The sequence below is a fragment of the Pyxicephalus adspersus genome, chromosome 5, assembly GCF_032062135.1.
Source record: "Pyxicephalus adspersus chromosome 5, UCB_Pads_2.0, whole genome shotgun sequence".
Classification (NCBI taxonomy): Eukaryota; Metazoa; Chordata; class Amphibia; order Anura; family Pyxicephalidae; genus Pyxicephalus; species Pyxicephalus adspersus.
This window is the reverse complement of record NC_092862.1, coordinates 118,063,607-118,081,342: the sequence shown is the minus strand read 5'-3', so window position 1 is coordinate 118,081,342 and position 17,736 is coordinate 118,063,607. Positions and strand designations below refer to the sequence as shown.

Below are 17,736 nucleotides of genomic sequence, written 5' to 3'. Positions count from 1 at the left end.
TACTAGAAAGCAGAATTATTATTATTATTATTAAACAGGATTTATATAGCGCCAACATATTACGCAGCGCTGTACAATAAATAGGGGTTGCAAATGACAGACTAATACAGACAGTGATACAGGAGGAGAGGACTCTGCCCTGAAGAACTTACAATCTAGGAGGCCCTTATGACTGACTAATATCTATAAGTTATGCTAGCGGAAGGGCTTCCAATAGGGGCATATACAGGACGAAGTTAGAATATAAAGATAAATGCTGCAGTCTATATAGTAGGTGCATAGAGACTTTGTAATTGCTTTTAGACCAGTGACTGGCACCCCCGTCTGTGTAAAAATGTACTTACTTTGAAACACAATTATTACCTTATTAATGTATTAGATTTTATTGATAGACAGGACAAGGTTTATTTACACCCTATAGGATCAGTATCTAGCAAATAGAGTGTATGGATATAAATGCATACAGGTAGTCTCTGGATTACATATGGGATAGGGACTGTAGGTTTGTTCCTAAATTGAATTTGTATGTAAGTTGGAACAGGTACTTTATTTTAATAAATACAATTAGGACAGATGTTTGTCTCAACATAATATCAGGCAGCATGGTGTCAGTTACTGTGTAACATCCTCACTGTGAGTTAATCACAAACAAAGCATAAGAAAACAAAAAAACTTTATAGAGCCTAGACATTCATTAACTTCTGGAGCTGGCTGTGCTAAAAGAAACAACTGCAGAGTTTGTCTTGGTCATTAAAGAGTTACAAGAGCCTGCAGATCAGCTCAGTCCCAGTCAGATCACCCACAACCTCAGCTAAGTTTAGCAAAAGATTTCTCCCTCTCCCCATCAAACCTCCGTCTAGGAGTTGTTTGTATGTTGGGTGTCCTTAACTAGGGGATTTCCTCTACAGGCAACCTGCTCTATGATAAGAGTCAGGGAAAAATTACTTTTATTGGTCTATTTCCTGAATGTATGTTAAGCCTAAACTGGAACTATAGTTCTGCTTTAAAAATCTGCGATCAGGCAGGATTTATATTAAAGAAAAGACAGTAACCTCATCTCTACCAATTAAGACGGCAAAGATCAATACCCAGGAAGAGATGAAAATGGCGGCACCAGCAACAGAATGGGACAGGTGAGCATGTTTAAAAACTTGCAATCAAGCAGGTAAGGCTATTTTATTTCAGAGGGGACAAAGGAACCTGCCTGGTTACAATTTCTTATATGTTAGGATTTAGTTCTGCCTTAAAGTATCACCCCATTTTTAACATTATATAAAAGAGTGGCTTTGTGAAGAACCCTTCCTCTTCCGTCTTTACCATTATGGTGGTAAACACCGAAAGGGGAGAGCTGCAGCCTCCTGGGATATATATGTCACTGGCTGCTCCTTATGCACATGCTCAATCTCAGGCAAGGGACTATCCTGAGGAAAAAAGTGTTAAAGAGTTTGTTGTCTGCCATTTTTTCTGTCTGCAGTGCTAGAATAGGAAAACTGATCAGTTGCTCAGATCCCCACCTTTTACAGGATCCTGACTGACAATATGGCAACCTCACACATGTACTATGGGATTGTCACATTTTCAGCCAAGATCACACCTGTGCGGTGCAAGATCATGTGACGTAAGCAAAACCCCGAAAAGAAGGAAGAAGACGACAGTGTCCCCTGTCCAGTCTGTGCCAGAAAGAAGCCAGGATGACACGGGACTGACTGGACTTGGAATGCGGAAGGTTTAGGGTGTTTTTTTTTTTTTTTAATAAAAGTTCCACTTTAAATGTTCTCTGTTAGTTAAAACCCCAATATGCTTATATGCCTAGCAGAAAATTACCTAATAATTCATTCAGCATACATGATTATTTTGTAAAATCAAGCAGGCAGTGTTGGTTTTGGACAAAATAGGACCGTGGGTAAATATGACAGGAGGGTCCGGCAGGCCCAACATTCTATCCCCAGCCATACGGTCAGTAAGGGTTCAGTATGGGGATCAGAGCAAATGATCAGATTCCCTATCCTAGCACTGCAGGCAGAAACAATGGCAGCCGACAAACTCTTGAAAATAGATTTCCCTAAAATACTAGCACCATTCTTACAACCAACCCTCACTGTACAGTTTTGTATGATTTTACAAATCCAAACTAAGTGTCCTAATAATTGTTCTGTCCTGCAAAGCATTGTCAGTGTATGGGAGGATATGAGAGCTGCCACTGCCCAGCAAAACACACCATAGGCAACACGTGCAACATCCGACTCCGCCCCTTCTGACACAATCCACCAATGGGAGCCCTGCTAGATTGTATAACTAGAGCTATACAGAGTGTTGTATAACAAAGATATAGCGGCATATTATATAAGCGGCCCTATAGAAGGGCACTGTATAGGCAGCCATATAGAGGCAAATGAGGTAAGCAGCCTCATAGAAGGACATAATACAGGCGGCCATATGTAGGTACATTACATACACATCCCCTATACACAGCTCTGACAGAAAGCTCTGCTTCTCGTCAGACCGCCGCTGGTCACCTCGGTATACACGGCATACCTCATTGTCATGGTAACGCAAATCATTCCTCAGCAGGCAAATAATGATCCTAGCCGCAGCACACATCTCCGTATCTCGCTGCTGTCCCGTCTACAGACACTCACTGATTTTACACGCCCACTTCTGTAACTCCGCCCCTACATGGTTTTCTGCAGTTCACGGCACAACCACTAGATGGCCGTATCGCACATTTCCGTACCGCACGGTTTTCCAGTCTACAGAGGCATTGCCAATCGCTGATATTTTACACGCCCACTTCTGTAACCCCGCCCTGCACGTGCTCTGCTGTAGTCGACCCTGTTACCAGTAGATGGCAGTAGCACACATCTCCGTAACTCCGCAGCTTTCTAGTTTACAGAGTCACCGCCAATCACTGATTGTACACGTCCACTTCTGTAACCCCGCCCAGCAGCTGCTCGGCTGTAGTCGACCCCGCTACCACTAGATGGCAGTAGCAAACATCTCCGTGCTTCGCAGTTTTCCAGTCACTGATATTACACGTCCAGTTCCGTGACCCCGCCCTCCATGTTTTTGACTGCAGTTTACCCTTCAACCACCAGATGGCCTTATAACGCCAAAAAAGTGCATTTGGACTCAAATCAGAGTTACTCTCTATGGTTAGAATTGTATAAAGAGTTGTCACCCTTGTATAATATAGAGCTCAGGTGCTTCCAGAGAACCTTGCCAAATATACAAAAATTGTGCATTGCCAACAGTTTGGAAGGGATTATTTCCCCTTCCAGTATGAATACTTTTAGGAAGAATTTGTACTCCATTTACAAGCTGTTAGTATCTGCCCTTACAATGCCCTGTAATGAATTCACCGTCATGTTTCCACAGACACATTCCCTAACTTTGTGGAAAGTCTTCCCAGAAGAGTGGAGGTTGTTGGTCTGACTCCATACAATGGCCATGGCCCTTCTCCTCCTCCTATGTCCATGTTTGTAGTTGTCTTATACGCGGGGTTGTCATCTACAGCCCCTAGTTATTATACAGTGATCCTCCTGTAAGCTCTCCTGTAAGCTCTTCAGGGCAGGGTCCTCATCTCCTCCTCCTGTGTCACAGTCTGTATCTGTGTTGTTTGCAATCCCTATTTAATGTACATCGCTGCATAATATGTTGGCGCTATATAATTCCTATATAAATAAAGGATAATAATGCTTGCAATGGGATGTCCAGCAAGTGTATGCAGTCAGGTGCCCATATACTTTTCACTGAATGGTGTAAATAATTTTTTTATATAGGTTTTTATATAAGGTCAGTTCCAGTGCAGTGAAAGGATGGAAGCTGCAGAATCAACAGGACAGCCAGGGAGCAATCATTTCAGAAGGTGTTCAGCCAGATCATGTTTTCTACTTATTCGCTATAGACAGAAATAGGAAAATGAATCTGTCCCTAAAACCTTCAGGTGGCAAACTGAAAATATTTTGTGGTGGAAGATTTTGAGAGCAAGCAGTTCCTTTGATCAGTTATTGTTATTTGCATGAACCCGGCCTCATAAGGGGAACCAGTTGGGCAATCTCAAAAGGTGGAAACACAAAATATATTCAGATAGACAATATAAGGTGACAACTACACTTACCTGATGTTCTCTTAAAGCAGAAATTTCTTTAAAAAAATAAATAAATAACACTTAATTTGTAAGAGCCTTCTATCCCGCTGCAATACAATTATTTTCCAGTCATTTGTTTGATAGTCAGTAGCACCAACAGTATTTTCAGTATTTGGCATTTGGGATGAGCACTCTGTGTCCTTCCCACCTAAGTTCACAACTTTGGCAGAAGATTCAGTTTGCGTTGTGTGGATTCCATCTCCCTGCAAGACACTGTATGAAGCTGAATGGTCCCTTAGCCTTCATTGCTATGTGTTCTATATTGCTGTTTAAGTTCTTTAGTGGTAATAATTTCCACCATATTTATTTACAATATATGTAGCTAAAGGAAAACATGTTTGGGTCTTCACTGTGCATTACATGTTTATAAGCTAAGGTTTCATACTGTTTTTGTTATTTGTGGAAAATAAAAGATGTACAAAAAACATAAACTTAAGCTCTTTTTGAGTATAAAGAAACACTGATATGCAATGACAATAGTAGCCTCTTAAATTTTTATTATTAATATTATTATTAATAATAATAGTAATTATAATAAACAGGATTTATATAGCGCCAACATATTACACAGCGCTGTACAATACATAGGGGTTGCAAATGACAGACAGATACAGACAGTGACACAGGAGGAGAGGACCCTGCCCCAAAGAGCTTACAAACTAGGAGGTGGGGGAAGTAACACACAATAGGAGTAGTGGTGGGATGTAGTGAAAGTTTCAAAAGACAGAAGAAGACGGGTTAACAAGTTAGAAAAAATGGGTTTTGAGTGCTTTTTTGAGCAGAAAGAAGGAGCAAGCCGAAGAGGATGACGAAGACCATTCCAAAGAGTTGGGGCAGCTCTAGAAAAGTCTTGGAGCCATGCGTGTGATGAGGTTATGAGTGAGGAAGTCAAGTGTAGGTCATCGGAAGGAGCGAAGAGAGCCGCTAGGGGAGTATTTTCTTTACCTGGTCAGAAATGTAAGTGGGACAAGAACTGTGTAGGGATTTGAAGGCAAAGCACAGGAGCTTGAATTTGATTCTAAGGTAAAATGAAGAGAACTACAAAGAGATGCCGCAGAAGAGGAGCGGAGGGTAGGCTGGATGAGTCTGGCTGCAGCTTTCATAATAGATTGTAGAGGAGAGAGTCAGGTTAGTGGTATACCAGAGAGGAGGATGTTACAGTAGTCCAGACGTGAGATGATAAGAGCATGTACAAGGAGTTTGGTGGTCTCAGGGGCCAGGTAGGGGCCGATTTTGGAGATGTTGCATAGGTGAAAGTGACAGGACCTGGAAATGTTCTGAATATTGGAGGTAAATCCAAGGGCAGAATCAAAGGTGACACCAAGACAACGTGCCTGAGGGGAGGGCCCAGTAACAGTGTTGTTAAGATATTCCCCTGTACACAGAATTGGGGGAGAGAAAGGTCAGAAGTGTGGCATATACATCTGCACACAAGGAGCACACTGACAATAGGAGAAAGTGGTGGGATGACTAATCCCTGTCATGCAGTTTCTTCTTTACTGTCTAGTTACAGGGCTGAGAGTAAGGAGGGCTCCAGCCCTTATTGCTTAACTATTGCAGAGAAATGTCAGGTCACCAACCTAACTCTGCTCTCTGGCTTGCTTCTGGAACCTCCAACAAAAGACAGACAAACCAATTGGTAGTTAAAGCAGATCCCATGTATCTATGTTAACTGTTTATATAGTTTCCAGCAGGAATGTGATATATACAACATTCATATAAAATATTATTTGTCCATATCTTTATTAACCAATGCCATTGCCCAGCTCATTATACATTGACACACATTTGCAAGACAGGTTCATGAGTCTGATTTGCATAGGATAAACAATAGCTGACAGATGAGCGAATAAATAACATTCATACGTGCTGGCAACCTCTATTAAATCAGGAGGAAACTCCAGACTTACGCAACACATAGAACAATCAATTACAACAGTCTATTCTATGAAACTATTTATAAACTTCATATAAATTAAATTGGAGTGCATTCAGTTTATAAAGCTGACATCATTATAACAGATTTTTTTTAAATTTTAATTTGTAGAGAAAAATAACATTTATATATGTTGCTTTTTTTATTGGTGATACATTTTTTTTTCAAATGATAATGTCCATTCTAAGGTTTACATGAATATGTTACAACAATCTTTATTTTTTACAAATATAAATACTTAATAAAGTAGTAATCTGCCTCAAGCTCAATATTAAATTCTGGGCATTGCAATTTTCTGTGCATGGTAATCAAATCATACTTTTATAGAATCCTAGGATAGTTTAGTGATGTCAATTGCTAGATATATATCAGTGTTTCCCAAACAAGGTTCTGTGGAATCCTGGTGTTCCTCCAGAGGTTGCTAGGGGTTCCCTGAGCAATGAGCAATTTTGACCTTCCTGGTCAATTTAGGTGTCACCAAGGATCTTTTTGGCTATCTGTAGGGGTGACATTTTTCCCAATTTCCAGCAATCTAAGAGTCATTCTTCTAACTAACCACTATGCTAACCCGCTCTGAACTATGTATTTAGTATTTATAGCAGGGGTTTCCCTGAAGACCTGAAAGTCATTTCAAGGGTTCCCCCAAGTTAAAAAATTGAGAAACACTCCCATAGACAAACAGATCTACAAGAAAATATCTAACATTTCCTTTTGTATTTGTCCAGAATTAAAAAAAAAAATTGTGAAAGATAATTGACTCATAGAAGCATGTTTTTGGACTCCTAACAGATTACTAATTAAACAAGGTAAGATATAGCCAAGTGTTACGTTTATCTATATTACAGAAAGTTCACTCAATCTATGGTATGTTGAACAGTTTTCTGAAATCAAGCCATAGAGCAATCCTAGCTGATCCAACCCCATAAAGCTTTGAAAAGTTTCTGAAGATTTTCATAAAAGGTTAAAAAAAGTACATTTATCTACTGTTAGTTACATAAGAATGGTAGAATGACATTTAAAAAGTAAAAGTAATTTCTGCAATGCTTCATTCTCCTGTACAACGTTGTGGTCACCTCGAATGTGACAGCCCCACATTTCTCACTTTTGATGGTAAACTTTCTTAGTAATGTTTTAAACTATTTTATTTCTAGTGAAAAGTGCATGAAAGTAGGATAAGAAAGTATGATAACAACGAGTGTATGATCAGAATTAAGAGTGTATGATTAGAAAGTAGGCCATAATGTGTCCAGAAACAACTCAGCCATTGCTTTCCTGTGAGATAAGATAACAACCAGACCTTCATAAGTCCATAGTCATGTGTGAAAGTATAAAAAACACCAGTATATGTGCTTGCATTAAGGGGCCATATTTGTTGTATTCACTGGTCCATGTTACGTGCTTTAAACCATCCGCTTTCAACCAGGGATTTATTGTACAGCTCTGCGTATTATGCTGGCGCTATATAAATCATGTTTATTATTAATAATAATAATAATAATAAAGATGCTATGGGTTTTGAGATCTCTGACTGATTGACATCCCATTTGATGATGTCTACATAGTTCTGGGGCCAACACCTCTCAGCAGAGCCAGTAAGAGAGAGACTCCAACAATCTTTTTAGGTGCCTATAAAGGTATTATTCTAGCCACTACTGTCGGGGGACAATTTTACACTTGCCAACGATTTAACAGGCTTTTTTTCCCAATTGAACCCCAAAAATAGTTTTTAGTAGGGTTTCCTGAAAATCATTTTTAGGAATCTCCAGGTGTAAAAAGGTTGAAAAAGGTGGCTTTGGCCTATAGGAGCCCTTGCTTATGGAGAACTTATCAGGTCTTTAGAGAAATCAAATCAGTACTCCCAGTAGGTACTTCCCCACACATTTCCTGTGGTGGGTGTCTTCTACCTTCTCTCAATTCCAACTCTACACCCTCCATTATTCTCATCTTACACTTTAAGAAGTGTAAGATGCTTGGGTCCCCCCATATTTCCCATTGGTTTCTCATGTTCTGCTCCACACCTGCTATTGTTACTGGAAGAACCACATGGTGAAAATAAAGAAACCAAAAGCTTGAAGGAGAAAATGAAAGCAGACACCACATCAATGAACTGGTAAGCTGCATACCCTTTCCTTTCAACAAAGAGACGTCCTTCAGATGATCTTCGTTTTAGTTCTAATTTAACGTAAGCATGTAGAGAGAAACTCATGGGCTGCTATTGCTGAACTAGCCTTTTAAAAGTACTATGCCAGCTCCCTAAACTAAGCTATTATATCCAGCTATTGGGGAAGTATGGACTGTCATAGCTCACTTCTCCTTTTGAAAATACAAGTTCCCTGGCTGCAGTGCTGATCCAGTGCTGTATGATGTATGTAGATTGAACAGGCATACATCTCAGAAGTTCTGGCTTCACCCTGACTTTCCTGATCAGCATGCTTGTTCCAGAACACAGAAAATACAGGGTCAGCCAAGGCGCTAACATTTACAGAAGGACCTCAGCAAGAGCTTATTCCATATTCCTCAATGTATCTATTACAATGGATTCTTTGTCCACAGACTGTGCTAGAACTAAGACAAAACTCAATATGTTGATGTGTTTCATTTCATCATAATAATCTCACTGACACAAATATACAAGTAAGCCAATTATTTATTACCAGCTGCTTGTATTTAATTCATTTTATGCTCCCTTTTGTGTACATGCAATCTATAGCCTAATAAAAGGTAAGTTTAAAATAGTCAGAATGGATTCCCTAAAGCAGACCTAAACTCAAAATGTTTATTTACACTAAAGGGAAGACAACCCCTTTTATTTAAAGTAAAACATTTTTTTTGTTAATTTTAACACCCCTTTTTTTAAAAACAGAGTGTGCAGCACCTCCCCTTTCTGTCTTTCGCTGTGGCGATTAAGAATGAATGGGAGTGCAAAGCCTCCCCGGATACCTACAGTCCAGGAGGCTCTTGGCTGCTACTTTTGAGCATGCCCTGATCTTAGACATGCTCAGGAGGAGCCCTTTCTTTAACAGAAGAAAAAAATTGCCCATCTTACGCATGCACAGTGAGATCGGCAATCTTTTTCACCATCTACGTCACCCAATCTTGCGCCTGGGCAGTGCGAGATCCAGTGCCGTAGAAAGAAGAACCCAAAAGAAGAGAGAAGTAGATGTCGGCGCCCAGCGCTTCCTCTGTGCCGGGCCGAAGACAGATACCGGGACGAAGCTGAACCCAAACAAAGAAACCTCCCGACGGATTGTCGTGATTAAAGGTGTATTTTTTTATTTTGAGATTAGTTCCGCTTTAACAAAGCAGTGAATCTGACATGCACCCAAACATCCCTTGATGCACATCACATCCTCATTTATACTTGATTGAATAAAGTCCTAAGTACCTGCACGAGAGTTATGTCCTCCCAGCCCGGCCAATCAAGATGACCATAAATCACAAAAAAAATACCAGAGAATTTTTCAGAGAATGTCAGATTTACTGCTTATAAATAGACTTCTATGTGTGGTAGGCTACTGCCAATACCACAAATGGAAAAAAAAAGGAAGTGTGGGTATTCTGAGAAGTAATTGTGTTGGTTACCTGCAATATTAATAATATTGGTATTATTAATAATAATATTATTTTTTAATTAATATTAATAATAATAATTGATATTTTATATATAATAATAAAATAATAATAATAAAACTACAATAATAACAATATTTTAATAATAGTCATAATAATATTAATAATAATAATAAAACTACAATAATATTAATAATAATAAAACAGTAATAATAATATTGCAGTACGATGCAGTACGATGGTCTGAGCACTGGGGTGCGCTGTAGAGCAGGCTCCGTCCTGTGCCCTGGGTGCATTGCTCACAGTTTCCTGCTGTGGGGGAGATCTTGCTGACATCACACTTCTTGCTGCCTCCCAGCTGGATCTGTGTTTGTTCTGCAGGATATTTCGTTCTCTGTCGGTCGGACTTCATGGAAAAGTAATACAGATCGTAGTTTTATCCCGTTGCCGCTTCGTGCGGTCCCCTACAGTGATTGTGGAGTTTGCTGGGAAGCTCTGAGCACATGGTATACTTCTAGAAGAAGCTGTTGATTCTGCACTTACAATGGACTGTCAGCAGCCGAAGGATCCCTGATCTGTATGCATGATCACCCCAGGGGGGGCTGGATTATTGGGGGGCATCACTCCAAGCGAGCAGCAAGTCAGAGTAAGTAGTGCAGAAGCAATCCTCACCCCTGAACCCCCAGATCCCCCTGGATCAAATCATTTTTTGTTACTATAAGTACATTTTCTTTGATCTCCAGCACTCCTAGATGTCACTGTGTAACAGTTAGGGCTGTTCTTCCTGTTGCATATACAAAGTTACTTTCCTGTGCAGTTGGTTTGGCACCAGCCCAGTACAATGTCACAGCAAAGATCATGTACAGTGTTACTGTGATGGCTCATGTAATGTATTCTGGAGTTTGTCTGACTGTTCATTCCATGCCTTGTCAATGTGATCTTTGCTCTATGTATGTACATTTACATCCTGCAGAAATGCTGTGTGTGCCTGTGTTTGGGAGCAGTAAGACTGCCATACAGAGCAGGAAATGTTGGGGGATTCCTGGAGTTCCATGTACAGCACAAGCTGAACTTTTTTGTGTCACTTTGTGCTCATTCATATAAGTTCCAGCAGCCATTTATACTGGGCTATGCTACATACAGATTTCTAAGAACTTCAAACAGATCTCTATTGCAAAGCAAGCAAAAATATGTATGAGAAGCTAGAATTTGTATGTTAGTTTCTACATATTTTTAAAAAGGTTGGAGCTTTTGTCAGGGTTTACCCCTTTTTGTGTCCCCACTGGGGAGATTTACCCCTACACTGATTATGGTGACAACTGTGTGATAGGAAATTCAAAATGTTGGTGTAGGAGCAAAATGTCCAGTGGGGAGACAGGATCTGATTGGTATAAATGCAGATGGTTAAATGTCTATAGCAGGGTTTCTCAATCAGGGTTCCTCCAGAGGTTGCTGAGGGTTCTTCAAGCAAAGAGCAATTTGAACCTCTCAGGTCAGTTTAAGTGACACCAATGATCTTTTTGGCTATCTGTAATGGTGACATTCTTCCTACTGACCACACTGATGTACTGTGAGCTGTGGTTATAGTAATTATAGAAGGGGTTCCCTAAGACCTGAAACTTACTTCAAGGGTTCCTCATGGTAAAAAAGTTGAGAAAGGCTGATCTAGAACAGCGGTCGCCAACCGGTGGTCTGGAAGAAGATTTTGGTGGTCTGGGGCTCTGGCTGGTGCACCTCCGAGAGGAGTCAGGAGAAGAAGGACCCCGCCGGGGAGCCGCACCAGCCAGAGCCGCGGAACATGTCCCCGGTGCAAATCCCTGGCCCAGGGAAGTGGGCAGACTGTGTTTCATGACACAACCCGTCCACCCACAGGCTCAGATCTGCGATGGCAGAGTGGGTGGGGTTATGGTATTATGATGTCACTATGGGGGAGGTTCCTCCCCTTTGATTGACAACCAGCTCTGGTAATTTTAGTGGTCCCCGGGACCAAAAAGCTCGGCGACCGCTGATCTAGAATGTTCAATACAGTATGAGTAATAATAAATGATAAAAGACTGGGAAGGATTAAAACATCTGATTTGCTTTTACGGTACTCTATTCTGTCTCCAATAAACAGCTCCCCACATTTCATGTCACAATGACACCATATGGGAATCTGCAAAAGGAGCACAGAGTATAAAAAGATGACAGAGGGTCAGACCCTTCTTATAAATAGTTTATAGTTGTAGTTGATAGTTAAATGGTTTTTGACTCTTGTAGAAATGTTCTCTCTTTCCGTTATCACTGGGGCAGTAAATACAAATCATAGATAGCAGCAATACCTAATAGAGGTTCTCGCCCTCCCCCATTCTAGACATACCTTATAAAGAAAAGTTTTTGCCAGATGCGTGTTTTATATGTAACAGATCAGTTTGCTTTATTTGTGGAGTTTTTGAATTTGTATACAAAGCAGTTTTTTGAAATATGCAATGGAGTGACATATGGGGAGAAACCTGAGTGGTAGGGCCGCCATCAGAGAAGGACAAGGGTACGTTTGTACTGAGCCTAGATCAAAAGAGCTTGATGTTTGCAGAACTGGAACTTTTAGACATGGCATGGGGGGCCGCAGGACACTTATCCAAAATATTCTTATGGCAGCCCTGCTAGGTGGTGTCACAATTCAGCAAGATTGAAGCTGACAGCAATCAGTGCAGTAATATACACCAATGGGATTTCTTTAGGCCTATTGGCCCATAGTAAGTCAACAAATGAACCTTATAATTGGAAGGGCCATGGCTGGCTTCTTCCAACAGGGCTCTCTAGGAGCCAACCCTGACTAGAATCTTGAATTTTCAAAACGTAGTCTTGTGAATGGAGACCAACAATATTGTAATATTGGTACACAAGGATGGATTTTGGAAAGGGAACTGCATGTCCCCCAACATTCAAGAGGCAGCACCATAACAGGTTTCTAAAACATTGCATTATGGGAGATTACATCTTTTCTAATAGGCCTTAAAATTAAGAACTAAACACAGATTTACCAGTCTGCCTGTGTCATTGGGCTACTGTTCACTTTAAATGGGTTTTGCTTCTTGAAACAGGTCAATTCAGGTTAGAAGGAGGACAATTCCCAGTCAGTTTCTCTTGTTAATGAATTAGAAAAAATTGCAGAAACATATTAAAGCTATTGATGGTATTGACACAAATCTCAAACACCTGTTGGTTCTTCTTTCAACCTGTGTGTGTATAAATGTGTGTATGTTTATAAATATAAATATATATATATATTTATATATATAAATTATTGCTGTTTCCTGTGCAATTGTTTTGGGTTTGTATCAATGGTATCAATAGCTTTAACATGCTCCTGCAGAATATACATCAGGTTTATGTGTGTGTATGTATATATATATATATATATATATATATATATATATATATATATACAAATATCTCAAAGGATAAGTGAAGCCAAGTAAAGTGAACATGCTGCCTATTACAGGCAGTATAATTATGTTTCCAAACTGTAGAAAAATTAAAATCAGATTGTGATTGGTTGGTTGCTCTGTGCAGCAAAAACAAATTCTTTTTCTCTGTTACCTCTCTCATTTTCCTAATCTCTTTTCATAAAATCTTGACATAGTTGTCCCTGCGTGTCCTATCCATGACCATGTTGCTGTATTGGATTGACTCTGATCTCTGTAGAATGTCATTCTGCTTTCCAGATAATCCTGTGCCATGGCATCTCCTGGCTGTGGCTTGTTGTTTCAGGTTTGTTCTTCCGTATCAGTCCGGAAAGTTTTTCTCTGCTAGGTGAGGTTGATAAGGCTGGCGATCCCTTTGAGTAAACACTTTCCATTCTGACATGTGAGATGGACTTTACATAACAGCACATTAGTTTTGTGTTTGAACAGACAGCATAGCAACTACCCGTGTGTCTTGTGTGCTTGTGTACAGAGTGCTGGAAAATGTATGTTAACTCATGAGTAGGGCACTTTTACATAGTGTAACACTTTATATTCTTGCAGTGTTGGTGTCCTATATTCAATTAGCCTGAGGTACTGTCAGCTTCATTATTATTATTGTTATTTTTTATTATATAACAATAATATTGACCTTTATTTTTAAAGCACCAACATATTACGCAGCGCTGTACATTAAATAGTAGTTGCAAATGACAGATATATACAATGACATAAGACAGGGGTGTCAAACTCAAATACACAGAGGGCCAAAATTAAAAACTTAGACAAAGTCGCGGGCCAACCTTGAAATTTTTTGAAAAAATTGAGGAAGTTTTTCCTTCTCATTAGAAATAAAACCTTTTCATATGGAAACAAAGAGGTTTTGCTTCACATTCAATCTGGAACAAGCCTATAATAGAGAAATAGGCATAAGAATTTTATTTTAATTTTATTAATAAAAAAATAAAAAAAATGCCTCTTTCTCAATTTGTAGCCTTCTGAGGTAAATTTCAATTGTAACCTTTTTGCACAGGCTAACAATAATAATACCAATATTCTTTTATGAAATTCCAACTATTCAAGTCCATGCCTTGGAGTAGCAAGGAAAAATACAGCTGAGAGGGAGTGCTGCAAATGCCAGACGCGGCCAATGTGGAGCTGGAACTCCCTCTTCATTGAAATAGCGCCACTACTAAAATTTCCGGCATTACTTGCGTTTATAAAACAGTCCAAAGCAGGGCCACGCATAGGCAGAGAGCCCGCTGGTCTATAGACAGGAGTGATGGCGGGCATTGTAGTAGCAGCGGCGGGCCAGCTGCAGTTCAAATTTAGAATTCCTTAGGGAGCCAAAAAAAAGGACTTTGGAGGCCGATTTGGCCCCCTGGGGCCAGAGTTTGACAACCCTGACATAAGAGGAGAAGAGGACCCAGTACAAATAGAGTCTGTTATCTATATGAGCTTGCACATATTTTACTGTATATGTTTCGTTACTCTTACAACTAAAACATATTAGTGAGTCTGTATAAATTTATACTCTTATGTTGCCATAAAGGACATTAGATTGTTAGCACCATCGGGCCACAGTTGTATGTGAATGCTTCTGCAGTGCTTTTATTATATATTTGCTTCCACTCCCACATTTTGGTATGTTATTCCTTACAATGAAACGTAGTCTTCATTAGATAAGTATTTGCTCTTTTTTCTGTAAAACCACAAAACAAGCTCTGGTACGGCCAATGGTTTTAGGAAGTGATGTCATTTGATGAATGAGTCCACTTTGGACAAATTTGCAGTATTCCGTTATCAAATCAGATAGACTTGCAGCACAAAAAGAGTTGCAGCTGTAATTGTAGCCAAAGATGGCTCCTAGGACTGTCTCAGGGATATTGTCAGGAAGGATAGGGGGTTGGAGATGGCATCATGTAAAAAAATTTCTTGATGCAAACTTGTTGACCAGTTTGCATTACTTTGCTGTGTTGCAGAGCTCCTGGTACCAATCCTGTTTCCCACTTCCAGATATTTAAAATAGCATGTACCCACCGGCTGTTGTAGTATATCCCTCATTATTGTGTCCTACTATGACATGGCCCCGTTCACACCAAGCATGTGCTTTGTTGGGTGTAAATGGCAAAGCACAACCACCTGTGTTGATATCCATTGTGATGCTGAACCCATTATTTACAGTGAATGGCATATAGCACAAAAATGTCTAGAAATGTGTGCAGCTCTGCAGTGCATATAGTGAGAATGTCAGACATTCCTGCAATATCTGATGTTGTTCAGTGTTCTCCTCAGCCCCCTTTAGCTGGGCGCACCACCCGGCACTTTTTTGTAACCACCCGGCTGTTTTGGTGGAGTAACTGAAACGTTGGGTCACAAGATAGTGGCTGTTTTCACCTACAACTTTTTCACTTAGTTTGAAAAAATTCTGGTGACAATACTGTTATTGAGTATCAAACATTTTGTGTGGCACAGTGTACTGCACCACACTATACATAAGGCCTGATTTATTAAGGCTCTCCAAGACTAGAGAAGATAGATTATCATGGGAGAACCTGGGTGATACATCAAGCCTGGAATTGATTTCTTAAAATAATTTGCTATTAGCTGGCAAATGTTTGCAATCCTGGGCCAGATTCATTACATGTATGCTGGATCACCCAGGTTTACCCATGATACTCTATCTTATCCAGTCTTGGAGAGCTTTATTACTACACCAAGCCAACCAACCTTACATCAGGCCCATAGGGTGAATAAAGCCTGAGGTTCAGCAGGGGCACCTTGGAAGCCAGTGGGGAAGCCCCTATTCAACCAGTGTGAGAAGTCACATAAAATTGGTACCAGTAAGGACCAGGGGGGAATACTATTGCATAGCATTGTATGTAGCCTAGAAAGCATTATGTAACAAGTTAATTTTGGCTTGCATTCAAAGGTTTTACAGAATCCATTTTATTAAAAAAAATATTTAATAGTGGATAAAAAAAAGTATTGTTTCATTTTCATTGTGTACCAAATTAATTTCTAATACTATTGGCAGCATACTTATATTATAGTGTGAATATCTCATATAGTACATCCAATTAGGCTATTACTTTTAATTTATTAAGGACATTGGGCCTGATTTATTATATATTTTTTTTAATAAAGTAGGGGTTTCTGGTTATCACACATGCCCATTGATAATTCCCACACAGTGGGCCTAATTTATTAAAGCTCTCTAAGGCTGAAGAAGGTACACATTCATCTGTAAAGCTGGGTGATCCAGCAAACCTGGAATAGATTTTTAAAAAGTTTTGCTATTTGTTAGCAAATGTATTCAATCCTAAACCAGATCCATTCCAGGTTTGCTGGATCACCCGGCGTCACTAATAAAAGTATATCCTCTCCAGTCTTGGAAAGCTTTAATAAATCAGGTCCATTGTAAGGGTGGGCAAATGCAATATTTGTGTTATTTTTTTTATAAATGGATCCCTTAAATATTGTATTGAGAAAAAAAAAACCAACCCACACACTCATTTAGGCCCCTTTCAGACTTGCAATAAACTGCAGCATTGTCCCACTTGCACTCCCAACAGATCCTAATTGTGTTGTAGTTGGTTGCAGCACTATTCCTGGAAGCGACATGTTTCTTCTGGACTTACATGTTTCTTCTGTTCCTCCTCTTGAGGAAAAATTGTACATTTGTAGAAATTGTACAATTGTACAAACACAAGGACAACATGTGCAGACACGTTCACATGTGGGGCAATTTGCCTCTCCTAAAAAGAGCCGGGGAGCGGCTATCTGTTTGGTTTTCAACCACAAGTCTAAAAAGGATTTTGTACCCTAAAAGTTTGTCCCCTAAAACTAAACTCCTGTTACAGGGGTCATCTGCACTTGATATGCTGTGCAGGGAAAAGTGATCACACAAGCAAAAATTTATATTTCTGGGTAAGAAGATTCTCTCGTCATGTGCAATATAGAAAGATATGTCATAGGTACAGGGGGTGATATTTTTTTCTATATTTAGTCTGATATATTTAATACCACAAAGTTTGCCCTACTGCTCTGCACTTTCCTATACACTATACAGAATTCTGCCTGCTGATTGAAATGGAAAGGCAAATTGTAATAACATTAAATTACAAAATGACTTATGTGCCAAAATACATGTTTCATCATTTCTAGGGGATAGATCAGGTATTGCCACACATTTGTAATATTTGTAATAAATGTTATGTCTAGGTTTCGGCCAGTGTATTGGGGTAAGCCCAGATGAATCACACGTCATCATCTCACTGACCGAGACATTTTGTCTGAAATGATGATACAAAATTGCACGCAAAGTAACATTTTTATTAGTGAAATATATAATATTAAACCATCAACTGATCTTTTATTGGGACGTGGTTGCCAAGCAGATGCAGTTTATTATTGGCATAACATATTATTTTTTTGCTTTAGTATGATCAGTGATTCATTTAAGGATTTTCTATGAGGAAACTTAATGAGTTAGTCATACACAATAAAAAAGCAAAAAAAAACATTGGATAACCTCCTTCATAGGATAGCTGAATGACTGGGGGACGTGTGCACTGGTGTGCTGTGTGGAGGATGTGATCTCTAAGAATGGATATTGTCTGCGGGCACCAAGATTG

At 39.6% G+C, this 17,736-nt stretch overlaps 2 protein-coding genes across 2 annotated transcripts in view; one reads left to right on the top strand and one right to left on the bottom strand.

The window, feature by feature from the left end:
- Positions 1-2,664, bottom strand: part of LOC140332091 (cryptochrome DASH-like) — a gene marked incomplete in the record, with an annotated part of 19,580 nt that extends 16,916 nt beyond the window's left edge. The window contains 1 exon segment of the mRNA XM_072413388.1: positions 2,536-2,664. Coding sequence (XP_072269489.1) covers positions 2,536-2,601 — 66 coding nt within the window.
- A 7,283-nt stretch (positions 2,665-9,947) lies between these two features.
- The window catches only part of LOC140331500 (mitogen-activated protein kinase kinase kinase 3-like), an 84,494-nt gene continuing 76,705 nt past the window's right edge, over positions 9,948-17,736 (top strand). Inside the window, exon 1 of the mRNA XM_072412560.1 lies at positions 9,948-10,299. Coding sequence (XP_072268661.1) covers positions 10,237-10,299 — 63 coding nt within the window. The 5' untranslated portion in view covers positions 9,948-10,236. The remainder of the gene's footprint in view (positions 10,300-17,736) is intronic.